This window comes from Accipiter gentilis, chromosome 23 (genome assembly GCF_929443795.1).
Source record: "Accipiter gentilis chromosome 23, bAccGen1.1, whole genome shotgun sequence".
Taxonomy (NCBI): domain Eukaryota; kingdom Metazoa; phylum Chordata; class Aves; order Accipitriformes; family Accipitridae; genus Astur; species Astur gentilis.
The window spans coordinates 5,175,494-5,203,461 of record NC_064902.1 but is presented as its reverse complement, the minus strand read 5'-3'; the positions used below and the strand labels follow the sequence as shown (position 1 = coordinate 5,203,461).

The window sequence follows — 27,968 nt, the reverse complement described above, 5'->3', positions numbered from 1 at the left end:
TGCGGCGAGGGGAGCAGGCGAGGGGAGGTGGGAGGGGGGGCCTGGACCCCCGGCATGGTGGGGGTGGCCCGGCTGGGAGCCCCGTGGGCCTGGTCGGCACCAAGCGCCGGTGGCCTCTGCGGCCCATGCCCGGGGCTGCTGGAATGGTTGGGGGGGGGGAGCGTCCCAGGGGGCTCCAAGGGCCCGATCCCCCCCCAGCCTGCCCGCGGAGCCCCTGTCCTGCAGCCACCCGCCAGGGGAAACCACTCCAGGGCGGCCCACATGCTGCGGGACCGAGCCCTGGCCCCTCGCTACGGCTTCAAACGGGGGCCCGCGGATGAACCGGTGTCTCCGGGCCGGAGCGGCCGCCGGGGGAGCTGGGGGGGGGGAGGCCCGGCGGGGGCGAAGCGCGGACCCGAACCTCGAGGCCTCCGGCAGCTGCGCCTCCCGCGCCCACCAGGGGGCGCCGCAACGCGGGCGGTGGCCCGAGCGCCACAGCCAATGGGAGGTGAGGCGCGCCGTCGGCCCCGCCCCTCCTTCCCGGAAGTGCCGGCGCTGGCAGCGCCCTCGCCCCGCCGCCGCGACATGGAGCCGCCGGTGAGGGGCTGCGGGGGGGAAGGGGAGGAGGAGGGAGGGGGGTGCCGTGACGTCACTGCCCCGGCTGCCCGCCCCGCCCCGGCAGCCCGACCCCGCGCGGTCCCGGTGCGCCCCCCGCCCCGTCATCGCAACCCCCGAGAGCCCCGTCCCGGGCACTGCCCCCGCCCCGCCCGGCGACCCCCGCACCCGCCAGCCCCCGGTGCTGCGGCGACTTACCTGGCTCTGCCCCCCCCCCCCCCACCCCCGGCACCCCGGTAACTGTCCCCCGTACCCTCCTGATTCCCCTGCGTACCCCAGTAACTGCCTCGGCTCTGCACCCCCAGTACTGCTCCCGGTATCCCAGTAATTGCCCTCACACCCCCCGCCCCGTACCCCCAAAACTGCCCCAGCACTGCACCCCCAGGCAGTGCCCCCAGTACTCACCATCTCCCCTCTGTACCCCAGTAACTGCCCCCGGTACCCTCATACCCACTGCTACCCCGGTAACTGCCCTGGCTCTGCACCCCCCGTACTGCCCCCAGTACCCCAGTAACTGCCCTCGTACCCCCCCATTTACTACAGTAAGTGCCCCCCGGTACTCTCCTCATCCCTCCATGTACCCCCAAAACTGCCCCAGCACTGCGCCCCCAGGTACTGCCCCCAGCACCCCAGTAATGCCCCCAGTACCCTGCTAACCCCTCCCGCCCGTGTACCCTGGTGCACCAGTAACTGCCCCCAGTGCCCCACTGCTCCCCGGTTCTTGCCCCCCCCCCGCCCCACGCCCCGGCATGGCCCCACGCCCTCCAGCCCCCCCCCCCGGCATGTTCCACAGGTGCTGTCGAGCACGGAGGAGATGGTGGAGCTGTACCGGGAGCTGAGCCGGCACCCAGGGCTCAGCGCCGCCTGCCTCGGCCCCGACATCACCACCCAGTATGGGGGCAAGTACTGCAGCCTCTACACCGGTACGGGGACGGGGTGGCCCCCTGGGGAGCCCGGGGGTGTCCGGGTGGTCTCCGCCTGCCCGGCGGGGACGCGGCAGTTGTCCTCACCCCGCTCCTCGCAGAGTGGTCACAGCGGGACCTGGCGCGGGCCGAGAACGTCAAGTTCTGCCGCCAGTACCTGATCTTCCATGATGGGGTCTCCGTCGTCTACTCGGGACCTGCCGGCACCTGCTCCGAGATCAAGGACGAGTGAGTCCTATCCCGTCCCCCGTGCCGGCATCCCCTCAGGGTGCCGATGGCGGGGGGCTGACGGGCACCCGCCTACCCGCAGGCTACTGAGCCGGGAGTCCCCCAGCGGGGCACTGAAGGCTGTCCTGCGCAAGGTCCCCGGCAAGGAGAAGGAGAAGGAGAAGCAGTTCCTGGAGGTGAGGAGGGGGCTGGGGCGGGGGGCTGGATCCACGCTGTGGCTCGGGGCCGCCCCGGCATCTCTGCCCCCAGGTCTGGGATCAGAACCGCAAGGTGAAGAGCATCGACCTGACAGCGCTGGACAAGCACGGCAGCGTCTACGACGATGGTGAGGAGCTGGGGGATTGCCGGGGGATGCTGGGGGATGGGGGGTCCTGGGGGGACGGAGTGGCAGGTGCCTGACCCGCCCTTACAGACCAGTTTGGCTGCTTGGCCTGGTCCCACTCGGAGACCCACCTGCTCTACGTGGCGGAGAAGAAGCGTCCCAAGGCTGAGTCGTTCTTCCAGAGCAAAGCTCCCGAGCTGGGTGCCTCCGACGAGGACACGGGGCACCCCAAGAAGGAGGATGCGCCCCTTAAGGTGGGGTCCCCCCGTCCCGGGGCTGGCAGTGGCCGGCGGGGCGGCCGTGGGGCTGACAGGGCTGTGCCACAGGGCGAGCAGTTCGTGTACCATGAAGACTGGGGGGAGGCACTGAGCACCCGCAGCGTGCCCGTCCTCTGCGCCCTGGACATCGAGGGCAGCAGCGTCTCAGTGCTGGAGGGCATCCCGGAGCACCTGTCTCCCGGCCAGGTCAGGATGGGGAGCTCCAGGGAACTGGAGAAGAGAGGTTTTGGGGGGCAGTGGTGGGTTGAGCTGCCTGCCCCTGCCTCTCCCCGCAGGCTTTCTGGTCCCCCGGTGACACCGGTGTGGTGTTTGTGGGCTGGTGGCATGAGCCCTTCCGCCTGGGGCTGCGGCACTGCACCAACCGCCGGTGAGTCCCCATGGGGCACCCCACCCCACAGCCAGACCCCCCGGCCCCATGGTGACACCCCTCTCTGCCGGCAGGTCAGCACTCTTCTACGTGGACCTGACGGGTGGGAGATGCGGTGAGCAGCGTGCGCCCCAACCCTGCCGGTGCCCTGGCACCCCGCAGCCCCTCACCGTCCCCTTGTGCCCATGCAGAGCTGCTCTCTGAGGACACCAGGGCCGTGTGGTCCCCCCGGCTCAGCCCTGACCGCTGCCGCATCGTCTACCTGGAGAACGAGGCCCTGGGCCCCCACCAGCAGTGCAGCCGCCTCCGCATGGTGAGCGGCATCGGGGGGGGGACACTGGGGAGGTGGCGGGGTGCCTGCGCCGGGGCAGGGCCTGGCAGGAGGGCAGTGGTGCCCTCTCCCCAGGCTGCAGCAGGGGCGGGTGGGCTGACACCCTGCAAAACTCGCCCCGTGCCATGTCTCCCACAGTACGACTGGTACACCAAGCACACCAGCACAGTGCTGGAGGCCGTGCCACGGCAGGCATGGGGTGAGTACAGCCCTGGGGGCGGCAGTGGGGGGCAGGAGGGGGTGCTGAGAACCATCGCTTTCATTGCAGGCGCCTTCCCGGGCATCTACTGCGGCGCTTTGCCGGGGCTGTGCTGGGCGGCCGACAGCCGCAGGCTCGTGCTGGATACGGCCCAGCGCAGCCAGCAGGTGAGGGCTGCTGTGCTGGGACGGCAGGGGGGCACACAGAGGGCCGGGCTGGGTGAAGGCTCCACTGGACTCTGCCCTCATGCCCCTAGGATGTGTTCGTGGTGGACACGGTGACGGGCACCACAACCTCGCTGACGGCTGGTGAGTGTCAGGCCGGTGGGACTATGCTGGTGCCAGGACCAGGGAGCGTGTCACCCCTGCAGGTCTGACCCCCCCCTTCCTCCCCAGACGCGCCCCAGGGAAGCTGGTCTGTCCTCACGATCGACCGGGACCTCTTGGTGGCCAGGTTCTCCACCCCTAGCTGCCCCCCGACACTGGTAAGGCAACGTCCCCCTCCTCAGCGCCCACCAGCCCCTCGGTGCTGGCACTGACCCTTCTCCTCGCTCAGAAAGTGGCCATGCTGCCTGACACCGGCCAGGAGGCGCAGGTGCGGTGGGTCTGCCTGCAGGATGCCCCCCCTGTGCCTGGCATCAGCTGGGGCATCCGCACCCTGCAGCCCCCACCCGAACAGGAGCACCCTCAGTACGGTGAGTGCCCGGGGGGGCCGGGCCAGTCTCTGCCGCCTCTGCTGAGCTCTGACCCCCACACACACCCCACCTCCACAGGGGGCCTGGACTTCGATGCCATCCTCCTGCGCCCAAGCGAGGGCCCCGCCGCCCAGAAGCCCCCCTTGGTCGTGATGCCCCATGGTAAGAGCTTGCCCCCATCCACGTGTCCGCACCCCGGTCGGGTAGCGTCACCCCCCCTTTTGCCTTTGCCTTTCGCAGGAGGTCCCCACTCCGTCTTCACGGCTGGGTGGATGCTGTACCCGGCGGCACTCTGCCGCATGGGCTTCGCCGTGCTGCTGGGTGAGTGGTGCTGGGGAGCCCAGGCACTGCCGGGTGGCAAAGCGCCCACAGTGGGCCGGGGCGGGGAGAGGAGGGGCTCTGACGTTGCTTCCCGCCGCAGTGAATTACCGCGGCTCGCTGGGCTTCGGCCAGGATGGCGTGGCCTCCCTGCCAGGCAACGTGGGCACGCAGGACGTGCGTGACGTGCAGGTATGGTCCTGGCACGTGGTCCCGGGGCACCCCGTGCTCCCGCAGTTGCCCCGAGGAGGGAAAGTGGGGCTGTCTGCCTCAGCGAGTGTCCCCTGTGGTGGCAGCTCTGCGTGGAGCGGGTGTTGCAAGAGGAGTCACTGGATGCCGGACGGGTGGCACTGGTGGGCGGCTCGCACGGGGGTTTCCTGGCGTGCCACCTCCTCGGCCAGTTCCCTGACACCTACCACGCCTGCGTGGTCCGCAACCCTGTGGTGAACATCGCCTCCATGGTGGCCACCACCGACATCCCCGACTGGTAAGTACTGCTGCCCCCGTCCCCCCACCGCACCGGCCCTGCACGTGCCCCTGTCCCTCTCGCCTACAGGTGCCTGACAGAGACGGGGCTGCCCTACACGCCTGACGCCCTGCCGGACCCAGCCCAGTGGACGGAGATGCTGCGCAAGTCGCCTATGTGCTACGTCGACCGGGTACGTCCCTGTCCTCGTCCCTGTCTCTGCCAGCAGCGCTGGCACTGAGGCTGTCCCGCTCCTGCAGGTCCGCGCGCCCGTGCTGCTGCTGCTGGGGGAGGATGACCGGCGCGTGCCCCCCAAGCAGGGGCTGGAGTATTATCGTGCTCTCAAGGTCCGGGGGGTCCCCACACGGTGAGTAAGGTGCTGGGTGCCCTGGTCAGGGGGTGCAGGCACGGCGCTAATCCTTCTCTCCCCTCCAGGCTGCTCTGGTACCCGGGGAACAACCACGCGCTGGCTGGCGTTGAGGCCGAAGCTGACGGCTTCATGAACATGGCGCTGTGGCTGCTCAAGCACTTGCGGTGCTAACGGCCCCCTGCTGCTGCTGCCCCCCAATAAACGATGTAGTTCAGTACCCTTGGCATCTCTGACGGTGATGCCAACACCAGTGTCGCCTCTGCTCCCGGCGCCCCAGGAGGTCGTGGCCACTGGACCCTTCTCCCACACAGCTCGGCATTTGTACCACCGGGGATGCGGCGTGCCACGGCAGAGGGCGAACGCCGCCCAGCCGCCCTGGGCGCAGCAGGCAGCGCAGGGCAGCTGGAGGGCTGGCGCCAGCTCACGCATGCCTTGGCAGCCTGCCTGCTGCCGAGCGGTAGGCGCCGACGGCTCAGCACAGCGGAGCAAGGCCCCATGGCCTCGGGGACGGAGCGGGGCACAGAGGTGGGCAAGGGGGCCTGGGGGGGGGCTGTGTGGGTGGGCACGGCCCCGTTTTGAGGAGTGGGCACGGGCAGAGGGGTGAGCTTGCCCCCTGCCAGCGTGCCTTTTCCCCCACCCAGGCGGCCAGCGGCCCCGCCGCCTGCTACCGGGAGCTGAGCCGGTTCCCTGCCATCACCCGTGCCGCCCTCGGGGCCGCCGCGGGGGGACAGACCTTCCTGCTCTATACTGGTGAGCTGTGGGCTCGGCCATCCCGGCGCTTTTGGCCCACAGGGCCGGCGCAGGCAGTTGCTGACGGCCCCCTCCCGCAGAGTGCAGCCGCCCCGACCTGCCCCGTCGCCGGCTCCTGCGCTTCAGCCGCCACTACAGCCTGCGGCGCACGGGCAGCGGCGACCTCGCCGTCAGTCGGGCAGCGCTCAGTGCCGAGATCCACAACCAGTACGGCACGGACGGGCTGTGGGGTGGGGCAGCATGGCCGGTGCCCGTGGCGTGGCCGGTGCCTGTGGCATGGCCGGTGCCAGCAGCGTGCCACCAACTGCAGCCTCCCTCCCTCCTGCCCGCAGGCTCCTGAGCCAGGATTCACCCACGGGGCAGCGCCGTGCCGTGCTCAGCCGCTGCCCACGGCAGGGCCACGAGCTGCTGGAGGTAACGCGGGCTGCCCTGTCACGGCAGCCTCGGGGCTCACCGGGGCGGCTGGAGTGCCAGCACCGGGCGCCACAGCCATGGTGTGCTGGTGCTGACCGCTGTCCCCCCCAGGTGTGGGGCAGTGGCGGGCGCAGCCACAGTGTGGACCTCACGGCGCTGGGGAAGCACGGGGAGGTCTACACGGAGGGTAGGACCCCTGCCCCATGCCCCCTGCCCGTGACACAGGCAAGGGTGGCACGGCCAGCGGCCCCGGTGCCCGGCTGTGCCTGTGCCAGGCTGGGCTTTGGCACCCTCTCACCGTGCCAGGGCCCTTCGCCTGCCTGGCCTGGTCCCGCTCGGAGACACGGCTGCTCTACGTGGCTGAGAAGTGCCGGCCCAAACCGCGGCCCCCCTGCCCCTGGGATGTGCCAGGAACGGCCAGGCCAGCAGAGGAGGACGAAGACGAGGAGGTGGGTGCCACGTGCCCCGTGAGCATGCTGTGCACCCCACGAGTGTGTTGTGTGCCCCGTAAGCGTGCTGCGTGAGCGTGCCGTGCACCCTGCGAGCGTGGCACGTGCCCCGTCGGCACGCCATGCACCCCGTGAGCAGGCCGTGCACCCCATAAGCGTGCCACGCACCCCACGAGCATGCTGTGCGCAGAGCCCCGTGTCTGGCACCGCCAGCCGTGGGGCTGACGGGGCCGTGCCACAGGGCGAGCAGTTCGTGTACCGCGAGGACTGGGGTGAGGCGCTGAGCACCCGCAGCGTGCCTGTCCTCTGCGCCCTGGACCTGGAGGGCAGCAGCCTCTCGGTGCTGGAGGGCGTCCCGGAGCACCTCTCCCCTGGCCAGGTCAGGATGGGCTGCAGGGGGGGAGCCCCGAGGGGGCCAGCCTGGGGCTGCGGGATGAGCCCGGCTGTCACGCAGGCCCTGTGGTCCCCGGATGACCGCGGCGTGGTGTTCGTGGGCTGGTGGCACGAGCCCTTCCGCCTGGGGCTAAGCGCCTGCTCCAACAGGAGGTGGGTACCCGCCGGCACCCAGCGCCGTGCCAGGATGCCCACCCCATGCCAGCGTGGCTCCGCGCAGTTGCAGGGCTCCAAGCCTGACCCATGCCTCCTCCCCAGGTCGGGGATTTTCTACTTGGACCTGGCCAGTGGGCGCTGCGGTGAGCACCGGGAAGGCAGGGGGGTTCCCTGAGTCCCAGGGTTCCCCCGGGGCGCTGACCCCCCGCTGCCCACAGAGCTGCTGTCAGCTGAGCGTGGCGCTGCCTGCTCCCCACGGCTCAGCCCCAACGGCCGGCGCCTGCTCTACCTGGAGGGGGGCCTGGGGGGGCCCCACCGGCAGTGCCTGCGCCTGCGCATGGTGAGCGGGGCCCTGCGGGCACCGGGCACGGCCGTGCCGCTGGCGTGGGACCCGGTCCACGATGTCACAGCCTCTCACGGTGCCCAGCCAGGGTGGGGAATGGGCTCGGCCCCCTATGCCCCTGCCTCAGTTTCCCCGGTGGGGCACGGCCCTGACCGCCGGCTCTCCCCAGCTCACCTGGCAAACGAGGCAGACGGCGACGGTGCTCGACGTGGTGCAGGAGCCCACGGAGGGTGAGTGTGGCATGGTGGGCAGGCAGGGCTGGGCACTGCCAGGGAGCTGGGACCCCTCCCCGTGCCAGGTGCCCGTGACCCCTGCTCACCGGCATTCTGTCCCGCTGGCAGCCTTCACCGGGCTCTACGGGGAGGCACTGCCACCACGGTGCTGGGCAGCTGACAGCCGGCGAGCCGTGCTGGGCACCCCGCAGCGGAGCCGCACGGTGAGCCCTGGGGACAGGGGATGGGGACGTGGCCCCCCACCCCCTGTGGTGACACGGCTGCCTGTGCTCTGCCCCCTCGCAGGACCTGCTGCTCGTGGACACGGAGGCGGCCACCGTCACCAACCTGACGGCAGGTATGCGGCACCGGGCTGCCCACGGTGCCCCGGTGAGCATCCATGAGCGCCAGCGTGCTCTCTGTCCCCAGGGTCACCAGAAGGGTGCTGGGAACTGCTCACCCTCCAGTGGGACCTGCTGGTGGCCACCTGCTCGGCCCCCCACCGCCCCCCAAGCCTGGTGAGCAGAGCCCTGGCACCGCACGGCACAGTGCAATATGGCACAGCAATGCGCAGGCAGGCGTAGCACAGCATGGCACGGTACGGCATGGCATGATGAGTTGTGGTGTGGCACAACGGTGTGGTATGGCATGACACAGCCAGGCACAGCTCAGGATAGTGTGGCACGGCACAGCCAGATCCAGCATGGCATTGCATGGCACAGTGTGGCAATGCACAGCAGAGCTTGGCATGGCCAGGCACAGTGCAGCGTGGCACGGCACAACTGGGAACAGCATGCCAGGGCTAGGTACAGCATGGCATGGCCAAGGACAGCACGGCATGGCACATCCATGCAAGGCACAGGATGGCTCAGCGCCACAGAGCACCGGGACCCCGGGCACGTTGTGGCTGATTACACGCTGGCAGGGGCCGGCTGCCCTGGGGCAGGGGTGACCCGGTGCCACCCACTGCCCATCCCCAGGTGGTGGCGGTGCTGCCGCCGGCGGGCCGGGAGCTGCCCCTCCGCTGGGTGCCGGTGGAGGATGCCCCAACGGTGCCCGGTGTCACCTGGAAGACCCTGACAGTCCATCCACTCTGCAGCGGGCAGAGCCCCGCCGCACACGGTGAGCGCCCGGGGGCCCCCACCGCACCTGGGTGCCGCCTGGGTGCTGGGGGCCCTTGGGTGCGGGGGGTGGGCAGGGTGCCTGGTGCCTAGGGTAGTGGGTGCTGAGTGGGACCACTTCCCTGGCGCAGGTGCCCAGGCCTTTGAAGCCCTGCTGCTGAGCCCGACGGACGGCACAGCACCGCATCCCCTCGTCGTGTGCCCCCACGGTGAGTGAGGAGACAGGGGGGCCACCCTGGCAGCACTCGTGGCACCCCAGGTGACGTCCCCACTGGCCCCAGGTGGACCCCACGCCGTCTTCGACGCCCGCTGGCGCCCGAGCATGGCCGCGCTGTGCCGGCTGGGCTTCGCCGTGCTCCTGGGTGAGTGCCAGGGAGCCCAGGGACGCGTGGCCCCCGTGCACCACCGGGGATGAGGCACCCACAGCCCCCATCTCCCCAGTGAACTACCGCGGATCCCTGGGTTTCGGCCAGGCTGGCATCAGCTCCCTGCTCTCCCACGTGGGTGAGCAGGACATGGCGGACACCCAGGTGAGGGCCACTGGGCTGGGGGGTGTCAGGGGGTGCTGCTGAGGGTGGTGGGGGGGCAGTGCTGATGTTTGGGTGCTGTTGGTGGGGTGTTGATGGTGGGTGTCCCACGGGTGCAGCTGGCGGTGGAGCAGGCACTGAGCAGCGAGCCTCTGGACCCGCACCGCCTGGCCCTGCTGGCCGGCTCCCACGGAGCCTTCATCGCCCTCCACCTCCTCTCCCGCGACCCTGAGCGCTACCAAGCCTGTGCCCTGCGCAGCCCCGTCTCCAACCTGCCCGCGCTGCTGGGCACCTCCGATATCCCCGACTGGTGAGTGCCGTTCCCCCCATCCCCTGCCGTGCCACGCTACATCCCCACGGCACCCACCAGCACCTCCGTGCCGCAGGCGCTACACCTCCCTGGGGCTGCCCTACTCCTCTGAGCGGGTGCCCCGTGCTGAGGATCTGGCCACCATGCTGCTGCGCTCGCCCATCGCCCAGGCAGCCCGGGTAAGGCAGGGGCAGACTGGGTGCAGGGTGCCGGGCGCAGGGTGCCGGGCACCCACCGCCAGCTGTGCCACAGGTGCGGACGCCGGTGCTGCTGTGCGTGGGTGCCCGGGACCGGCGCGTCAGCCCCACGCAAGCGTTGGAGCTGTACCGGGTGCTGCGGGCCAGGGGGGTACCGGTGCGGTGAGTGGGGTGCAGGGGGGTGGGAGCAGGGAGGGAACCCCGGGGTGCCGGCCGAGCATCCCCCCGTCCCATCCCGCCCCGCAGGCTGCTGTGGTACCCGGAGGGCGGCCACGCGCTGGCCGGCGTGGAGACGGAGGCCGACGTCTTCGGGAATTGCGCCCGCTGGCTCCTCCGGCACCTGGGGCAGCCCCGGAGGGACAGGACAGGCCGGCACAGCCCCTAGTGCCCACAGTGGCCCGGCGGCTGTGCTGGCCCTGGGGTGACCGCTGGCCCTGGGGACCACACCAGGAGCAGAGGCGGATGGAGCGGACGTAGCTGGGGCAGGACAGGAGTCGGGGTTCGGCTCTAAATAAACACGAAACCCTGTGCAGTGCCAACCTCCGCAGCCACAGCCGGGCCTTTATTTGCACGGTGGCGGCTGTGCCAGGCTGGGGCTGAGCCGGCTCAGCCCATCTTCATCACCTTGTGGATCCAGTCGACATAGAGGGAGACGCGGATGAAGAGGGCGGGCTGGTCGGTGCGGGCGCAGACGCGGGAGGGGGTGATGACCCCCTCCAGCACCCAGCAGTCGGCGGTGAGGCAGGCCAGCGGCCCCCCGTAATCTCCCTGTGGCACCCAGAGAGCGGCGTCACCCCCGGTGCTGGCACCCGTGGGCTCTCTGAGGCGGCGGTCCCGGGGCCCGGCTCACCTCGCAGGCCCCCACGCCGGCACGCAGCGGGGCGGTGCACAGCTCGCTCTCCTTCAGGCGCCCGCGCAGCGCCGCGTTGCACTCGCCGTGGGCCAGCACGGGCAGCCGCGCCACGTTCAGCACGCCGCCGTCCGCCGTGCCTGCGGGCAGCGAGCACGCGGGGCAGCGGGCAGGGGGATGCCGCGGCAGGGGGATGCTATGGGTGGGTGGATGCTGTGGGTGGGGGACACGCAGCGTGGAAGGTGATGCCTTTGCAAGAGGAGTTCCCTCACCGGGGGTACAGCGGACGGGGGGATATGATGGGCGGGGGATGTCGCGGGCAGGGGAATGCTGTTGGTGGGGACTGGCACGGACGGGGGATGTCACGGGCAGGGGGATGCTGTGGAAGGGGGATATCGTGGGCAGGGGGTGCTGTGGGCAGGGAAATGCTGTTGCTGGGGAATGGCGTGGGCAGGAAAATGGCATGGAAGGGGGATGCCAGGGATACAGGGATGCTGCGGGCAGGGGGATGCCGTGGGCAGGGGATGCCATTGCAGGGGACACCCTGGCAGGGGCTGCCTGCGGCAGGTACCTCTGGTTTCCCCCCAGCCGGCGATCTCGCAGACGGTGCCGGCGGGCACGACGTAGCGCTCGGGCGGCAGGCAGATCAGGGCTACGCGCCTGTTCAGAGCGGCCGGCCTGCGACGAGAGGGGCAGCGGGGATGCGGTGCCAGCCCAGCCAGCAGTGGGGCACGGCGGGGGCCGGGGCACGGCCGCTCACCTCGCCAGCTTCAGCATCACCAGCTGGGACTCGGAGGGGCCGCAGACGATCCGCGCGATGGGGATGGTCTGCTGGTCGGGGTCCCCGGGGCCGGGGTCCTTGAAGAGCGTTCCCAGCTGCACCTCGTAGCCCGTCAGGTCAGCGTCACTGCGGGACGGCGACGTGAGGGTGCGGGGGGGCTCCTGGCACCCCACACCCCGGCCCCGGCCTTACCAGGAGGAGAAGCACTGGCGTGTGCTGATCACCCACTGCTCCTTCACCAGAGACCCCCCGCAGAAGTGCATGCCGGCCCTGCGGGGACGGGAGGGTCAGGTCCCGGGGCGGGGGGACGCTGCCTACGCAGCGGTGCCGGCGGGGAACCCGCTCACCGGTTGCGGATGCTGACGGTCCAGGGTGAGTTGCCGGGCTGGCCACCGACGATGCGCCCTTTCCACTGCAGCCTCTCGTCCCGCCGGCCGCACTGCTCAAACGCCACCGCGTCTGCGGGCAGGGCAGGCGTCAGCCGGTGCCGTGCCGCTGGCACCCACCCCGTGGCACCCACCTGGCACCTATGGGCCCCCACCTGCGCTCTCCAGGATAGAGGGCACCGTGCTGCCAGCTGCAGAGAGAAAGCAGAGGGTGGTACCGGGGCAGGATCCAGGCACCCTGGGGGGACCAAAACCACACCAGGGGGTGGCTGGGGACCTCCCCCCAGCTCTGCAGGGGCGCAGGTAGGGGCTCACAGCAGGGCTTGATGGCGCAGTAGTCGAAGGGGGTGCGGGGGTCCATGGTGTAGCACCAGGGGCCGTGGCTGTCGTTGTCGGGGTTGCGGCAGTAGTTCTCCTCCAGGTGTGCCCCAGGGTGGGTGACGGGCGAGATCCTGCCGGGAGGAAGTCACCATCCCCGTCCCCATCCCCGTCCCCACGCGCTGGCTGCCTGGCGCGCTCCCTCGCACACTCACTGGGGCACGTGGGGCGTCTGGGCAGCCCACGGTTGGCAGGTGATGCCCTTGCGTGTCTTGCTGACGTGGCCGTGGTAGCGCTCGCCGTGGCCGTGGTAGCACTCTGGGGACAGGCAGGGAGGGCTGGCACCCCCGGCAGGCACCCCGGGGGGCAGGTGCCTGGCGGGGGGGTGGGGGGGCTCACCTTGGGCACCCAGCTCGTCGGGGCAGCGGCGGATGTGGAAGCAGAAGGCGACGCGGATGGTGGGGCGGGCGGTGAAGCACCACGGTGCCTCCGAGCCGTCGGGGTTGCGGCAGTAGTTCTCCTGCAGGTCCCTGGCGGAGAGGCCGTGTGGGTGCCCCCCGCCCCCTCCAGCCCACGTCCATGGGTGCTGCCCACCACCACCCTCCCCAGGCACATCCCCTCCCCACTCTTACTTGCACGGGTACTTCTGGGGCACAAAGTGGTGTCGGTGGGGGGTCTGGGCATCCCAGCGCTGGCAGGGGATCCCCGAGACGGTGATGTTCACCTGGCCCCGGTAGCCTTCACCCTTGCCCCTGAAGCAGCCGGTGGTGACATTGAGGGGCCGTGGGCGTTTCTCTGCTTGCGTGGCCGGAGAGGGGCAGAGCGGCAGGGTTAGGGCGGCACCCGGGACCCCCAGTCCCAGGTGCGCGGTGACACCGGTGGGGACTTACTGCAGGGGCGGATGCGGCAGTACTCGCGCTCCCGCGCTGGGTCGGTGGTGTAGCACCAGGGCCGCTCGGAGCCGTCGGGGTTGCGGCAGTAGTTGTCGTCCAGCCCCTTGTCGGGATACCTGGGCCGGAGAAGGGCAGCGGTGGTTGAGGGTGGCACCACCGCCCCGGCACCTGGCACGGTCAGGGCGGCTGCGTGCTGCCTGGGGCTGCGGGCTGGTACTTGTCGGGGTGGTAGGGGTGCTTGTGTGGGTGCTGCAGGTCCCAGCGCTGGCACTCCGTCCCCGACTCGGTGTGGTCCACGGCGCCGCGGTACTCCTCCCCGTTGCAGGTCATGCAGACGGCTGCCAACAGCCAGGGAGGCTCAGTGAGGGGACGACACGCGGCACAGGGTGCCCCTGGGTCACGGCACTCACCATCCTCGCACTTCTTGATGCCGCAGCTCTGGTGCCGTATGTTGGGGTCGACGGTGTAACACCACGGGCCCCGCTTGTCCCGGTCGGGGTTTCGGCAGTAATTCTCCTCCAGCCCGTTGCGGGGGGATGGCAGGAACCTGCTGGCAGCAGGGTGGGTAGGAAGGCTGCCAGGAGCCCCTCACCCCGAGGCGGGCACAGCCACAAAGCTGTGCCACCCCTGGTCGGTGCTATTGCCCCCATGCTGTCCCTATTGCCCCCATGCTGTCCCTATTGTCCCCATGCTGTCCCCAGCCCATTCCTCGTTGCCCCATGCTGCCCAGGGCCACTGGCAGGCACCGCGGGGCAGCCGGGGACACGGGGGCACCTGTGGTCATGGGGTGTTGTGGCTTGCCAGTGCTGGCAGCGCAGACCCTTCTCTGTGGTGGCCCGTGTGCCGCGGTAGCTGGAGCCGTTGGCCACGATGCAGTCCCGCAGGTAGTCTGGGCAGAGCCGGGCACCACATCAGAGCTCCGGCGGGCCGAGCCAGGGCACGTGGACCGTGGGGAGCCCTGAGCCGCGTGGCCTATGCCCGGTCTGTGGTGTCCCCGTGCCCACCCGTGGCACCAGCCCACCTTTCTTCTGGTACAGGTCATAGTGGATGTTTTTCTGCAGCTGAACGCGGGGCGAGTGCTGGGTCCAGGGCAGCAGCTGGCACAGCTGGCTCTGCCGGTCGTGGTGGAAAGCCCTGGGAGGCACAGCGGGAGCCTGGCATGGCACCGTGCCGGGGCCAGGACCCGGGGGGCACACACAGACGTGGGTACCCAGCACCCACGTGTACGGAGTGACCCCGGTGTCGTGGCCCCCTGCACTCCCACCCGTCCCGCTCACCGGCAAACCAGGCTGGCGGCACAGCGCTGGGCACACTGCTCGGCAGAGCCCCGCTCCGGCAGCGGCGGCGGTGGGTCCGCGGGCACTGCCAGCAGCTCGGTGGCTCGCAGGCGCTGAAAGTCATTGAGGGGCGAGCGGTGGCCTGGGGAGCGTGGCAGGAGCTCAGCGTGCCCGGGGGGCCCAGCGGGGACACCCGGACCCTGCGCAGCGGGGGATCCCTGCCCCACGGAGCAGCGGGACCCCTGCCCCACAGACCACAGGATCCGTGGCCCGTGGAGCAGGAGGGTCCCCGCTCTACAGGGTGCGGAGCCCCCGCTGCAGCCCCCTAATTCCCACTCCCCCCCCCACCCTGCGCCGCGGGACAGGGCAGTAGTCTGCGGGCTCCTGGCCTGGCCCCTAGGCCTGTCTAGACCCCACGCTGCCCCACGGCGGCCCACCCCGGGGACCTACCTGAGCCCAGGGCCGCGGCCAGGGCGAGCAGGACCCCCAGCACGGCCAGCATGGCGGCGGCCCCGCGTCCCCGGGCTGCTGGAGAGCGGGGCCGGCCCCAGGCAAATATTTGCCCGCGGGCCCCGAGCCAGGCGGGGCCGGGGTCACCCCGCGGCGGGGCCACGCGTGGGGCGGGCGGGGCGGGGCCTAGAGCGCGGGGGGGCGGGGCCGACGGGAGGTGTGGGGCGGGGCTTGGAGCGGGGCCAGAGAGGAGGGGGGCGGGGCGACGGGGAGGGCGGGGCCGCGTGGGACGGCCGCAGGGCGCGGGGCGGGGGCGGGGGCGGGGGCGGGAGGGAGGGGGAGAGAGAGGGAGAGGAGGGGCCGCGCGCGGCCAGGTGGGGCGGGGCCGAGGGGGCGGGGCGGGCGAGGGCGCCGGGCGCCGATTGGCCGCGGCGCGCTCGTGCCGCCGGTTGCTAGGCGCCCCGCGCCCCTCCCCCAGGTACGTGCCCGCGCGGGGTCGCGCTCGCGCCGCGCCGCCCGCTCGGTGCGTCGGGGCCGCTGGCGGCGAGAGCCGGCGGGGAGCGGCCTCCGGGCCCGGCCGTCGCACGGTGAGGGGCCGCGGGGACGGGGACGGGGAGGGGGGACGACGACGCCTGGCCTCCGCCCGGTGGCGGCGACGCGGGGCTGCGGCGGCACCTGCAGGGCCGCCCTGCCCTTGGCCTACCGGAGCGGGCCGGGGCCGGGAGCGGGAGCGGGGCCGGGAGCGGCGACGCGGCCTGGGCAGAGGCGCGGCGCGGCGGGCCCGGGCCTCCCGGTGCGCGGGTAGAGGGGCGGCCCGGCCCGGCGGGGGTTGCCCGCCGCCGCCTCAGCCCCGGCGCGCCCTCCGCGGCCTACCGGGGCCGGGCGCGGGCGGCAGCCCGGGCTGACCGCGGGGTCCGGCCCCGGCGTCGCTGCCCCCGGCTCGCCGCGCTTCCCTTCTCCTCGTTGTTTTCCCGCCGCCCGGTGCCCAGCCCCCTCCGCCTCCGCCGGGGCAGCCGTTCGGGCACCCGCCGGGGCCCCCCGCCGGGGCCTGGGCGGGCGCCGCGCCCGGGGATGCCCGGCGGGGCCGGGCCCTGCCGGCGGGCGGGCGGGCAGCGGAGCGGGCCCGGCGCGGGGCACCGAGCGGCTGGGCCGGGTTGGGCTGTACCGGGCGAGGCGCGGGGCTTCGCTGCAGCCGCCGGCGGGGGCGGTGGGAGCGGCCCAGGTGCTGGGGGTGGCGGCGGCGGCGGCGGCCGCGGCAGCCGGTCCCTGGATGCGCCGTGTGGGCTCCCCGGGCTCGGCCCAGCCCGGTGTGCGGGAACGCGGCGGCTCTCCCCGCTCACCGGGACCGGCTTGGCTCCGTGGGAGCGCCGGCGGATTTCCAGGTACCCGGCGGAGTTGGGTGTCGCTCTGGGTGCGCTCCCCCCGCCGCAGCCCCAGGAGGGGGTGGCAGGGCAGCCCCTCGGCTCTCGGCCCCGCTGCGGGACGGGCAGACCTCGCGGGGGGCTCTGCGGGGCCCCCCCGGCTCCGAGGGCTGACCTTGGGTCTTGGGGCTGCCAGCGTGAGTAACAGCAGAGGCTGTTCCGGGCGTCGCAGACCCACAGGCAAACTTCAGTCATCGGGGCGGGCAGCTAAATGCAAGTAAGTTAGTTCTGCTGCATAAAAAGGCATAAACGCAGAATATTCCTTGTGGCCTCCCCGGCTCCTCGGAAGCAACAGGCTGTGGAGCGGCTCCCCCGAGTCTCCGGCACCCATCAAGTCAGCAAGTATGAATTTAGCAAGTTTTGCTGCAGGGTTGCAGGTCGCAAACTCCCCGTGTGTGCTCTTAGAGCTTAACCTGGTCTCTGCTGCTCGGGGTGGGAAGGTGCAGGCAGTGGGACGTGGGAGCTGGGCGGCAGGGTTCGCAGTCGGTCCCTGAGGTGCTGCGTCTCCCTCAGTCCTGGAGCTTTGGGCTCCTAGGCTTGGGAAAACGGCACTGATGATGTTCACCTGTCCAAAAAGAGATTAAAAACCTCTTTTTGTATAAAAAGACCAAACACTTGTCTATTTTTTCTCAGCCCCTCCAGGCAGGGGCTTCTTTTCACTGCTGTTACTGGATGGACCGCTAGTATCTCTTGCCTTGGGAATACTGTTCTTAACAAAATTTGTTATTTAACTTTCTATATGGAATGCTGTCTGTTCCCATCTTTAGCTTTACAGATTCCTTTCCTCGCTTTAAGAGTTTCTAATTCATAGGTTTCTTCGCACAGTCTCTGCCGCTATACCGAGCATCCTAAACCACTTATTCTTCCCGATGCTTGTCATTGCGCTCTTCTATCCTAAATATAGGGTAGTATGCCAACGGGAGAAGCTTGAGAGCAAGCTGAAGTGCTGGGAACACCACTGTTTACTCAGAGGAGTAATCAGCAAAGCCTGGCTGATTCCAGGTCGTGCCGTCTTCTTGCTGCAGGAGTTTGCACTCACTTCTCTGGGAGCTGGCACGAATTCTTGAATAACTAGAAGATGTTGTTGACAGCACATGCTAGCTTAGAAATACCCATTTCTTTAAGTATTGTGTAAACCGAGTAGTAAATTCTGCTTAAGTGTTGATGCTAGGCCTGGAGAATTGGCAAAAGCTGTGGGGCTGATACCAGTAAAGGTGTTCTGCGTCTCGCTGTGTACCAGTAGGTTTTGTATGGGATTTGTTAACCCTGAGCACTTCTCTGCTTTTAGAAATGGCTGGTACTCGTTGCTAGCTCAAGCGCTGCTTATCGACTTCTTTCTCCTCTCGTCTCTCACTGCCCAGTGTGCTGGGCTCGGCTGCTACGAGAAATGAAGGAGGACGCATGACAGGTAGAGTGAGACCTTTTGCCGGCTTCCACTGCAAAGTGCATGGTTGGAATTGGCTCAAAACTCTGACCGTAACTTGTCTTCCACGGACGGCTGGTCTGGAGGAATTCTCGCGTGTCTCTTGTCGGCAGAGCTGTACTTCGGCAGTAAGGGGGTAACGGAGGGAGCGCTGCGGCGGCCTGGCTTGTGTGAGTGCGCCAGCTGACAAGCCTGAGAGGTGCTTTGGTGCTCTCCACTAAAGACCAGTGGTCCTGCGTGGGTCTGACGGAGGAGAGGACCGTGTGGTCGCAGCAGCCGGGTTCTGTGGGAATTTTCATGCGTCAGTGTCCACAGCACAGGTGTGAGATGCAGCGTGTTGTCAGCCTGGCAGGATTGGCGTCCCTCAACAGTAGGAATGGTATCTCCTTGCCTTTTCCATGTCCCTTGGAGAGATAATGAGAGAGACTGTCCTAGAGAGATACCAGGGTGCTGTGCCAGCCTGGGGAGGAACTCCAGCTGATGGGAGTAAAACACTCTTGTCTCTTTTCAGCAATGAGAGTTAGCTGGAAAGTTTTGTTGTGGGGATGGTTTTGGATGGTTTGTGCTTTTGCTCCTGTTAGCTGAAGAACAGTATGGAGAATTTAATTCTAGTATTGATTAATTTGAATGAGGAAACTGCAAACTCTGAATTCTCCTTGGGCAAACAGGGGTCATGTAAATAAATGCCTCTAGCATTCTTTGTGGTGCTTGTAGACTGTCTACGAATTACTTCTGGTCTCTTGCTGAATCAGTGGGAGGCTGTCGCTCCTTGAGCTCCGAGTACTTCGGCAGTGATTTGGGCGAAATACAAATAAACACAGTGGGATTGACCTAGCATATCTGAGCTCTTGGTATGCTGAAAATGTTTGTTCTTAGGATGTTTGTGCAGTCTGGAGAGCTCTGTACCTTAAACCCCATTTGCAGAGGACTGTGACCATGTTTAAGCTGTGGAAAATAAAAGATCAACCTGAAGAATCTGTGCTTTTAGGGCTTGTTCTGTGAGACTGAATAAGTTTGAGCAAACTACTAAGGTGCTGCTGGACGCAGAGTTAATATATTAACCTGTGTGAATATGCTAGGTAAGTGCACTTCCTAGTCTAGTGCCTTTTTCTGTCGGTGTATCTCCCTGCACTTATCTGTTGGCTTAAACTGTCTCTGGTTCAGCTTTTCTGGGATAAAATTTTAGCTTGCCGGTGGGAAAGATGGTTGTATGTATTTGATGTTACCACTTTTTTTGGCATTGTGTTTTTCATGAGCATCCAAGAGGATCTGCTGGTGCAACACTGTCCAAAGGAGATGGTCCAAGTCCCCTGGCCGGGCAGGGCTGCTCCTTTCCTCTTGCGAGTGCCTGCTTAGCCCATGAGCTGATCCCCTGGGGACCAGCAGAAAGCTCCCTGGCTCTCGCGCATGGTTTGTGAGCTGTTCTGGGTGTCTGGTGAGGAGGAGACGGGGCAAGGCGAGTGGCATGGCTGCTTTCGGGGTGTGGGGAGGCAATGGGAGCCTCCCTTTTCTGTTAGTGGTGACCTGCTCAGTTGGGCAGATATGTCTTGAAACCATGTCCTGAATTAAAGCTGGAGCTTCTTGCCCAATGGTAGCTTCTGCCCTAACTATTAGCTGGGGTGCGAGCAATGTAAGGCACCCTAGGAAAGCACTGTGGTTTCCCAAACGCTGTGTCCTGCTCAAGGTCACCTCAGCCCGTTACTGCTGGTTTCTAGGCGCCAGGCTTTATGCACAGTAGAAAATTCCCTGGAATCTCTGCCAGTGGCAGTAGTGCAGCCTTGCGCATCTTGTCCACATCTGGGGTCCAATCCCTGGGCAGTGTGCTGGGACCCGAGAGCCAGAGGGGGCCATTGGGCTACCATGTGCTGCCACGGCTCCTTACTGTGGCCCTTGCATACGTCTAACTGCGGAGAGCTCACACCAAACCTTAACCCAAATGGTGTTCTGCCACGTGGCCCCCTCAGCTGTGTCGCTGCTGGGCCACATCAGTCCCAATGCCCATGCCACCGCGGCTGTCCCTGGACGAGGCGCAGTGAGCAGCAGAGGGTGAAGTTGTGTGGGATGGCTGAGCTGGTGTAAGGCTCGCTGCTTTTGGGAGGAGAGATCTGACCTCCAGACACGCAGTTAGTGTTTGCAGTTGTCTTGCTGAGCTGATCTTTTTTTTTTTTTTTTCCTGGGTTAACTTTCTGCAACTTAGTACCCTGGATTGTCCATGGAAGGAGCTTGTAAATGCCCCAGCCAGAAGGGGCTGGTCAGCACCGTGGCAGTGCAGGTGGAGAGGAAGCAAGGCCCAGGCTGGAGGAGGAGGAAGAGGTGTGCATGGTCCCTGTGCTGGAGAGTGGTGGGTTAGCTCAGGATGAGTGGTTGCCTCAGCCAGCCTCATGGGTTTATGTTCTTAAAAGGGCCCTTCTCTTTCCCTGCTTTCAGCTGTGCCCTCTTGGTCCTCCCACGTGCCAGCTGTGGTGCTGAGCTGATGCATTGATCAACTGATTGTGTTAACTTGGCATAAAATTGTTCTTTTTTTTTTTTCAGCTAGACCCTTTCTTCACTGGCTTAGCAAAGTGGTCAGGAGGGGAGTCAGAGAGTCAGACCGTCCTCAGAGGCAGGGAGCCGTTGTATCAGCAGAGCTCTCTCTTGGGATGGTGCTCTTAGCCGTAACAGATATTTTCTTCTTCAGGGTTGAATTGTCCCTCCCTGGTTTCACTGTCCTGCAGGTGTCCTCTAGGCCTGCAGAGTTAAGTCTTGGTGGGATTCAAAGTATGCTGTCTCTGGCAGACCTTCACATGCAGAGGGTGGGGCTTGGAAACAGTAGTAGAACTTGTCCCAGCTCCGCAGGCAGACAGTGGTCAGCTTTGTTTTGGGTTTTTCTTTAGAAAAGCAGGCTCCTAGCCTCATCTGACCTGTAAAGTTACATTTGAATGAAGGTTTCCGCTGATGTGTTCTCCTTTCTTCCCCTTTTCTTGTATTGTGGTCTCACCAAAGTGCTCAGCTATGGCATTTGCCGTCATTGCAACCCCAAATAAGGGTATGGTGTGTATTTTCTACTGTGCTTTCTGAGAAGGGCTCAATTCATAGAGGGTTACATGGGCAGCTTCAGAAATATTTTGGATCCTGGCTCCTCAGAGCTTTCCAGCAAATTGGCTTGAAGCCTCTTCCTGCTATACTTTGTTTCAAATACTCCTTGGTAAGGACCTGATGAGCGGCATTCCTCCCCTCCCTCCTCAGGGGCTGAAAAAGTGATTAGGAGAGAGGTTTCAGTTTACTCTAGCATAGTTACAGGTCACGCAAGTGCCGAATGCATATAAGCGATGAATTCACACTGGCTCTTTTCTTTTTTTGAGCTAGATTGGACATTTAGACTTCAGAAAGCTTAATCTTCTGTGAAGTGTGTTCCTTAAGGGTGGGGATTAGCATTCAGTAATTTTGATGAGTTTCCAGTAGCAGATACTGATCATTTTATATCAGTCCCAAGGGCTGGGGATTGATTTTGGATGAGCTTGAGTAAGAAAAGGCTGGGTGATAGTTCGAACCAGCAGTTTTCCACTTGAGTGTTGAATTACGACAGGTGATGTGAAAGCCTTGTGCCACTGTCACAACTTGAGATCACAATGTGGGGGCTGTCTGTGCTGTTGGTCCCTTGCTGGGCTGGCACTGCTTGCTTCTTGTCAGATAGGCTTCTTCCTTCTTTCTTGTGCAAGGTCAGCCCCTAAATGGACTCTTCCAGGCTCTTGGGGAAATGCATCTTTTCCCAGAGCTTCCATGAGGCCCCAAAAGGATTTCCTTGTGTGTGTGCCACCTTTGGGACTTTTCGATTACAGGGGAGAGTAAAGAAGAATAGTCGATAAAAACAATCCCTGTCTCTAGTGCTTGGTTATTCAGCAGTCCAGGATGCTGTTCAGATACCGCTTTAATCAGAATGGAAATAGTTGCTAGGTTTTTCCAGTATGGCTCCTGTGCCTCTCCTGTAAACTTATTCTCTAAAGCAGCCCTTCAGTACTGGTCTCTAGCTGAGAGTTTCCTCTACAGCAAGGAAAAGTTTCATCAGGCCTTTTCTAAATATTACTGAAATAATGTGTGGAAATGTAAGGTGAGATCTTCATTATCTTTGTGTTGTGTCTCTTGGGATTTCTAGAGGAAGACCTTAGGTGTGGCCCTCTAGGTGGATAGCAAGAGGCATTTTGAGCCAGGAGGCAGAAAAAGATGAGTGTGCTGATACTGAATGCTTTGGAAAAGACCCTCCCTCTAGATCTGCCTTCTCTGAGGGCAACTACTTTGCTTTTCCCAAAGTAAGAGGTTCTTCTAATAAGACGGTCTTGCAGTCATCTACAAATACAGAGTTTGATGCCAGTGGAAAATCTGGCATGATGATTTTTACATTGAGATTGCAATGATAGGAATATTTGAGGCTTCAGTGCTTCCCTGTTCATGTCCCTTAGACTAACTAGAAGGTCTAAGGTCTTGACATCGTGGAGTGTGAGGTCTCTGTGCTGTAGGAGCTGATTCCTGCATAACAGATCATGCATGGTGCTTTCCCACTCCAAAGGAAGTATTTCTAGTGGAATTTTTCTGATAGTGCCTGGGGCCTGCATTAGAGAATAAAAGGTGCTTATTCTAAAACCTTCTCTGAATTAAACTTTGCAGGATCCTATCACAAAGATACATAGCATCAGTGTAGCTGTGCCTCCTCCAGAAATTAGACTTCTACCTCTACAGACACAGGCTCAAGACTGGCTGGAGATGAGGGTGAGACTGCGCCGGTTCAAAGGGCAAATCTTCCTCTAGTATGTTTCCTAAAATTCAAAACCTTCTTGCCTATCTGCTCCCCAAAATCCTCAGCATCTTTCCTTTCTCCTGCACGCTGTACAGTAGCACATGCTTTAAGACGTGTTGGCAAGTATAATTTCAGTAGTACTGGCAACAACTGAACTTAGTAGGCGCGAACAACTTCTGTCATTGATTTCATTAGTTCTCACTTTGAGTTCATTTAAAGCTTCTGCCATGTGGTGTTTGTGCACAGAATAGCTGTGGTATGGGGTGTGTAAGTGGTCCTGCAAGTTTTGGAGTGTGGTCACAATGCAGATCTGTCCATCCCATGTGGAATAAAGCATCAGGAATAGGGCAGTAAACCTTATTGTAACTGGCATCCAGGTCAGATCAAGTGTTTTTTCCGGCTGGGCATTAATGTTTTTGTTGGTGGCAGTAATACAGAAGTGATTTGGACTAACGATCTCATGTAATCTAACATAAAGGTCTGTGCCATGGTGCTGTATGTGTTTAAACAGCATGAATTCGGTTCCCCCAGAGTGTGCTGTTTGGCCAAAATGTGAAACTTCGTGTCCTCTGTGTGGGGAATTTTGTGCTTCCAGTAGTGTTTGTGAAGCTGGTGCTTTATGTTTATCCATATGCCAGCAGCCTTGTGCTGGTTGCTATTTCAGGAAACACTTTATCACATCTTAGCATAAAATTTTGTTTGAATATCAGGGGTCAGCCTTTAGGGAGGTAAGAAGTTTGATCTTCTGAGAATAACAATTGCTGAAAAGAAATACAAATCTCCTTCAGAAATGTACAGAGGAAGCTAAAGCAACATGTTGTAATGGTACTGCATGCAAAACCCCATGAACCCTTGGTAGTAAACTGTAAGAAAAGTGTAAGAACAGGGCTTTATAGCCTCATGAAAACTTTGTAATCAAAGCGAATGTGAAAAAGGGCTTCATTTGCTCCCAGCAAAGATGTACAATTGTATATTGCGGACTTAAAGCATTGAGAAGGCAGCGGTGTTCCCCTGTGTGGTAATGGTGATAAGCCGGGATAAAAGTTCCGTGCAGTTCTGTCTGCTGAACGTGGCAGAGGGAAGTACTTGGTGATTACCATGGCTAATTTAGGCGTGAGAAGGCTTGCTTAAAAGCCTCCATCAGAGGTGGATGAGCTCCTGGAGTCTAGAAGCAGTACTCCAGACCTGTGATGTGGTTCAGTCACCACCCTCCCCTCAAACCAGTATCCCAGCACTGGTACCATAGTACTGCATGCCCCTTATTCTTGGAAACTGGAATCCTGACCCTCCTCTTGCTTCTCTCTGCCATGCTGGTCCTGTGCTGCTACACCAAAGCCTGACATGCTCCTGAAAGTTCCTAGTCGTTGGGTCAAGTGGAAATGGTGCAGCCGCTGCTCACCTCCGCCTCCTGCTTTCGCCCTGCCCCAGCAGTGGCTGCGGCGAGTTGGAGCCGGGACCTGCTGGGACAGGTAGGGCCATGCATCGCTCGCTGGCGCCTCAGTGACTTTTGATCTGCAAACTGGATGTGGCTCTGCGTGTTCAGCTCGGTCTGGCAGTCGACGGCGCCTGGCCTGTGGGCGTCCCAGGGGAAAGGGGTCGCGGTACTGTCCTGCCGTCACAGGAAGAAGCTGTTTCCTGCAGACCTCCGCACAGCATCCTGGCGCTGTGCACTTTGCGCCAGCGTGACCCAGCTCGGCAGCCTCCAGCCTTTTTCTCTTCCCTCAGTTGCAGACTCCTAAAGCTTCCCCTGGAGGTGCATAACTTTGTATAGCGAACTTAATCCTGCTGACTTCAGGTAAGCCTTTTTGCACCTTTTATGGATTTCTTATAGTCTGTTCACATGCTGGTTGAAAACCATTGCCTTGATATGGTGCTTCAGGAGATCGTTTGAGGCAGCTTCTCCCCTGCTCCATAAAGAAAAGCAGAGAACAGAGGAGGCAGTGAGATCTAGGATTTGATTTTTCCTGAAGTTAAGATGAAACTTGGGTCCTGCAAATAGGGGCAGTTCTGCCCTCTGCCCGCTGTGACTTGAGTGCACATACCTGCATTTTGTGATGAGTTGGTCAGCTCAGATCCTGCTGGAAAAGCTGTCCACCACCAGCATGAGGGAGATCATGGAGAGCAAGTTTGGGTGCAGAGCTCTTCCTTGTGAGTGTCTTTTGGACTGGTGTAGTATGTGGCTTGGTCATGCCAGCTGAGAGCCCAGGGAAGAGTGCTTTACATGCTGAAGTCCTATTTTCTGGTCTTATATGGGAATTCAGACTGGCTAAGCTGACTCCCTATCCAAGTGTTTAGGGTTGGGATTCTTCTTTAAGCAGTGACTTAAGGTGATGATTCTTAGCGAATTCTGCACAGCTGACTCTAAGCCCTGTTTGGGACCAGCAGTTGTAGGCTGTGCCAACTGGAAAAGGTCAGCTGAAGCTAGAAGCTGCCTGGGCACATGGCTGGGTGTCTGGTTTGGAGTGAGGAAGAGCCACCCTCAGTATCAGCAGAAGCAGATGGCTTGGCTCTGCAGCCTGAACTGATCCAGGAGCAGACACTTTTCATTTCCTAGCGTGTCAGTGTCTGCTCCGGTTCAAGGCAGACCCAGGCACCTACAGAAGCTTGTAAACACACAGATCCGCATCTCAAAAGAGCAGAAAAGCTGTCTGCTCCCCACTGGGAGTGGAGGAAGAGTCTTGGTGGGAAACTTGGTGATGTAAATGTACTCTAAGGTGATGGGCTTGAGGATCAGCTGGAGTAATTGAAGTGGCCGGTGTTCTCCTGCTTGGGCTTTGTGGTAGCTGCCAGCTAAGCTGATTTGCAAAGCACTTTTGAAGGCAAACAGTTGTCCTATTTACCTTCCCTCTCCTCAATGGAGAGGAATTGCCTGTGTCAGCAGAGCTGGGAAGTTATTTTTCTTCTTTAGGCTTGGTTGGGAGGAGCATACATTTGAACTCTTCTGTGTGTAACTAGTTAAAGATCATTCTGGAGCAGAGACAAGGTAAAACATTGCAGCTCCCCATCTGGGTGGTGATTCTGAATGGAAGCGCAGCCCTTTGGAGAAAATGGTGCTACATCAGTAGCTGATGCTGCTGAGCAGACTGCTTATTGCTCCAGGTTTTTATCTTAGGCTGGTCTCCTGGACTCAAACAAGTTGATGATGCAGACAGGCTGTTCGTGCAGGAAAGAGGTCTTGCAGCAGCGTCTTCTTCCATTTGCTGTTGGCAGGCTTTAGAGCAGTCCCTTGCATAGAAAAGTCACATGAGAAAAGCATTTAATGTATTTTTAGATGTCTTTTAAAGTGGCTTAGTGGCTGAAAAGAAACCTGCGTCAGGTCACTTGCCTGCTTGCTGCGGTTTGCCCAGAAGTGCTCGAGTGGACTATTAATGTGGAATAGATCCATTCGGAGACTTCTGCTGTAAGTGAATTGCGCTGCCTGCTACCAGGATGCAGCTGGCTGTGGGAGGTGGCCCTTGCTGTCAGTATGTGCTGCTTAGATGCTGCTTAGGACAATAGTGGGAAATGAATGGGATATGTCCAGCTGAAACCAGTTTAATTTCTTTTTCTCTTTATCTTTTGGAATTGTTTGGGTTTTCCTTGGTGACTTTCTCAGTGCTCTTGCACAGCACAGTTTTTTACAGTGTCCAAACTTGGCATGCCCAGCTTCTTGGTTGGTTTGAGCTGGTGCTGCTGGCAGGAGAGGTCCTGCCTTTCACTTGCGCAAGGGAAAAGGGAAGTGGTCTTGCAGACCCCACATCCAGCCAGGAAGCTGAGCCAGATGGAAACTGGCCTCTTGTTTGTCTCTTGCTGGGTTTCTTTAATCTGTGTCAGCTCCCCCATCCACTTCTCTTGGCAGCTGTAACACTTGTACCGGCACAAAGGGGAGAGAGAGGTGGGATGGGAGAGGTGGAAATGCTTCCTTTAGAAGTAACACCAGCTTGAAAGGACTATGAAGCTGGCCATGATGCTGCTGTGGGCCTTGAAGCAGGCCAGGGCACATGTGCCTTGTGAGGAAGAGTCAGGGAGAAGGTTCAGCCATTCCTTTCTTTACAAAACATTGAATTTCCAAGTCTTTGCCAACATGGGAGAATGCGTGCTGCTCATGGGCACGTGTTGCGTGATCTCTTGAGACCTTTGTGGGCCATTGAATAGGAGGAAAAGTGCACAGGAGTAGGAAGGAAGCATGATGCAAGAATCACCTTGTGTCATGGACGGGAGAATTGCTGTAATGCATGCATTGGGGGGTGGAACTATGAGCTGAAATCCTGGGTTGCACGTATGGGGTGAGATTATTGGTGGTCACAGTTATTTGGTACGTGTTTGGTGGCTGGGCTGTTATACCAGTGCCTACCAGATAAGAAGAAAAGTTATTTCCAGGAGTCCTGCCCTTTCAGAATAAGCTAAAAGAATGGGAAGCGATGCAGGTGAGGAGAGCAGGGGACTTGAGAGAAGCCTCCTTTAAGAGCAGCAGTATTTATGTAACAGCTAACACAAAATATTAATGTAAATAAGACAAGCTGTGATTTTTACCTTGAAGCATCTGGTGAGGTGATTCTTCAGTGATAATGTGTAGGCAGGTGGGACAAGAGAGCTAGAAAGTGCTGGATCGCTCTCCTTGTTCTCGGAAATGGTTTTGACCATAAATGATGAAAGTCTGTGTATAACAAGAGGAGGAGGAAGCCAGACAAAGTAAAATCTGGAAAAGGTGCACTTTTTTCTCATTTATTTACTAGGATGCTTAATAATGGGAAGAAGTAGCTGGGGGGGGTGGACTATGGCTTTCCCATTTCTTGAACCCTTTGACTCAAGACAATGTACGAGATTGACTTTAATCACGAGGAGCAAACTTTAGCGACCTGTGTAACAGATCTCGCTAGATGCTAGCCTTCAATGTGATGTGGGCATATTTAAGAACACAATCTAAAATATAAATGTTGAGCTTTTCAAAATGACCAGCTAAACTAAATGTGTTTTTAGCAAGCAAATTTGTTTTTCTTGTCCCTGTCACCTAAAATGAGTGTGGCTGTGCTAAGAGCTCTTCTGAGATGTCGCTGTCTCTCACCCAAAGCCCCAAATTGCTGCTTAATTTATGCCGCCTCAGTTTGAGCCCAGGTTTCTGGAGATGAATTTTAATGGCGAACGCGGAGCCGGCGCTGGAGTGCGGTGTTTGTAGGTGGGTGTGCTGGTGAAGGTGGTCTCTGGGGGTGCCACAAAACCAGTGCCTGCCATGTGTTGTCTGGGGCGGGTTAAAGCCCGATGCGAGCTCTCGGGCTGCGGCGAGGCGAGAGAGCGCGGCAGCAGATGGACGGCTGCATGTGCCGCTGTCAGGACTGCCTTGTAGGGAGATGTGCCGGCTGCCGGCCATTTCTGGGAAGGCTCCTGGGGCCGGTGGCTCCTGTGAGCTTTGCCGGTGGGGCTGGGGACGCGTACGCCTGGCGCTTTCCCCCGGGTGTC

The 27,968-nt window shown here is 62.3% G+C and overlaps 4 protein-coding genes across 10 annotated transcripts in view; 3 read left to right on the top strand and 1 right to left on the bottom strand.

Moving 5' to 3' along the window:
* Nucleotides 1–261: 261 nt before the first annotated feature.
* LOC126049749 (acylamino-acid-releasing enzyme-like) lies at nt 262–5,307 on the top strand. Its single transcript, XM_049826676.1, has 22 exons — nt 262–576; nt 1,388–1,517; nt 1,619–1,745; nt 1,828–1,921; nt 1,995–2,070; nt 2,158–2,321; nt 2,394–2,531; nt 2,621–2,712; nt 2,787–2,827; nt 2,904–3,025; nt 3,182–3,242; nt 3,312–3,409; nt 3,499–3,550; nt 3,638–3,726; nt 3,798–3,936; nt 4,015–4,098; nt 4,177–4,257; nt 4,358–4,446; nt 4,551–4,741; nt 4,811–4,913; nt 4,981–5,087; nt 5,156–5,307. Exons 1-22 carry the CDS (start codon nt 262–264, stop codon nt 5,259–5,261), a joined length of 2,499 nt encoding a protein of 832 aa, XP_049682633.1. The 3' UTR covers nt 5,262–5,307.
* Nucleotides 5,308–5,411: 104 nt separating this feature from the next.
* APEH (acylaminoacyl-peptide hydrolase) lies at nt 5,412–10,500 on the top strand. Of its 3 annotated transcripts, XM_049826674.1 has the most exons (22): nt 5,412–5,615; nt 5,732–5,840; nt 5,921–6,047; nt 6,173–6,254; nt 6,366–6,441; nt 6,561–6,703; nt 6,945–7,082; nt 7,158–7,249; nt 7,355–7,395; nt 7,471–7,592; nt 7,765–7,825; nt 7,937–8,031; nt 8,114–8,165; nt 8,237–8,325; nt 8,788–8,929; nt 9,060–9,137; nt 9,210–9,290; nt 9,370–9,458; nt 9,575–9,765; nt 9,842–9,944; nt 10,018–10,124; nt 10,209–10,448. In XM_049826674.1, the coding sequence occupies exons 1-22, from the start codon at nt 5,424–5,426 to the stop codon at nt 10,345–10,347; spliced, it is 2,349 nt and encodes a 782-aa protein (XP_049682631.1). In that variant the 5' UTR covers nt 5,412–5,423; the 3' UTR covers nt 10,348–10,448. The 3 variants fall into 3 exon arrangements, with proteins under 3 accessions (XP_049682631.1, XP_049682630.1, XP_049682632.1); XM_049826673.1 differs by having other exon boundaries at nt 9,842–10,124; nt 10,209–10,500; XM_049826675.1 differs by lacking the exon at nt 9,842–9,944 and having other exon boundaries at nt 10,209–10,473.
* Nucleotides 10,491–15,079, bottom strand: MST1 (macrophage stimulating 1). Of its 2 annotated transcripts, none has more exons than XM_049826678.1 (18): nt 14,918–15,079; nt 14,468–14,609; nt 14,212–14,324; nt 13,965–14,079; nt 13,601–13,737; nt 13,408–13,528; nt 13,188–13,306; nt 12,930–13,095; nt 12,697–12,827; nt 12,513–12,615; nt 12,295–12,431; nt 12,135–12,170; nt 11,941–12,052; nt 11,786–11,863; nt 11,573–11,719; nt 11,384–11,490; nt 10,813–10,952; nt 10,491–10,730 (listed from the first exon to the last, which is right to left on the bottom strand). In XM_049826678.1, the coding sequence occupies exons 1-18, from the start codon at nt 14,967–14,969 to the stop codon at nt 10,569–10,571; spliced, it is 2,118 nt and encodes a 705-aa protein (XP_049682635.1). In that variant the 5' UTR covers nt 14,970–15,079; the 3' UTR covers nt 10,491–10,568. The 2 variants fall into 2 exon arrangements, with proteins under 2 accessions (XP_049682635.1, XP_049682636.1); XM_049826679.1 differs by having other exon boundaries at nt 12,930–13,092.
* Nucleotides 15,080–15,401: 322 nt separating this feature from the next.
* Nucleotides 15,402–27,968, top strand: part of DAG1 (dystroglycan 1) — a 54,166-nt gene continuing 41,599 nt past the window's right edge. The window contains exon 1 of one of the 4 annotated variants that reach the window (XM_049826752.1): nt 15,402–15,504. The gene's annotated coding sequence lies outside the window, so the exon portion shown is untranslated. Of the gene's footprint in view, nt 15,505–16,156; nt 16,556–18,621; nt 18,841–24,225; nt 24,328–27,968 lie in introns of those variants that run through there. The other 3 variants (XM_049826754.1, XM_049826753.1, XM_049826755.1) reach the window with 3 other exon arrangements.

Bases quoted from the DNA above. Each gene is read 5' to 3' on its own strand.
- LOC126049749 (XM_049826676.1), top strand. From the start codon at position 262: ATGCTGCGGGACCGAGCCCTGGCCCCTCGCTACGGCTTCAAACGGGGG. The intron at 1,746-1,827 runs GTGAGTCCTATC...GCCTACCCGCAG, and splicing joins TGCTCCGAGATCAAGGACGA to GCTACTGAGCCGGGAGTCCC. The intron at 2,828-2,903 runs GTGAGCAGCGTG...GTGCCCATGCAG, and splicing joins CCTGACGGGTGGGAGATGCG to AGCTGCTCTCTGAGGACACC.
- APEH (XM_049826673.1), top strand. From the start codon at position 5,424: ATGCGGCGTGCCACGGCAGAGGGCGAACGCCGCCCAGCCGCCCTGGGC. The intron at 5,616-5,731 runs GTGGGCAAGGGG...TCCCCCACCCAG, and splicing joins GGACGGAGCGGGGCACAGAG to GCGGCCAGCGGCCCCGCCGC. The intron at 9,138-9,209 runs GTGAGTGAGGAG...CACTGGCCCCAG, and splicing joins CCTCGTCGTGTGCCCCCACG to GTGGACCCCACGCCGTCTTC.
- MST1 (XM_049826678.1), bottom strand. From the start codon at position 14,969: ATGCTGGCCGTGCTGGGGGTCCTGCTCGCCCTGGCCGCGGCCCTGGGC. The intron at 13,096-13,187 runs GTAAGTCCCCAC...CGGCCACGCAAG, and splicing joins CTGCCGCATCCGCCCCTGCA to CAGAGAAACGCCCACGGCCC. The intron at 12,616-12,696 runs GTGAGCCCCCCC...GCCTGTCCCCAG, and splicing joins CGACGAGCTGGGTGCCCAAG to AGTGCTACCACGGCCACGGC.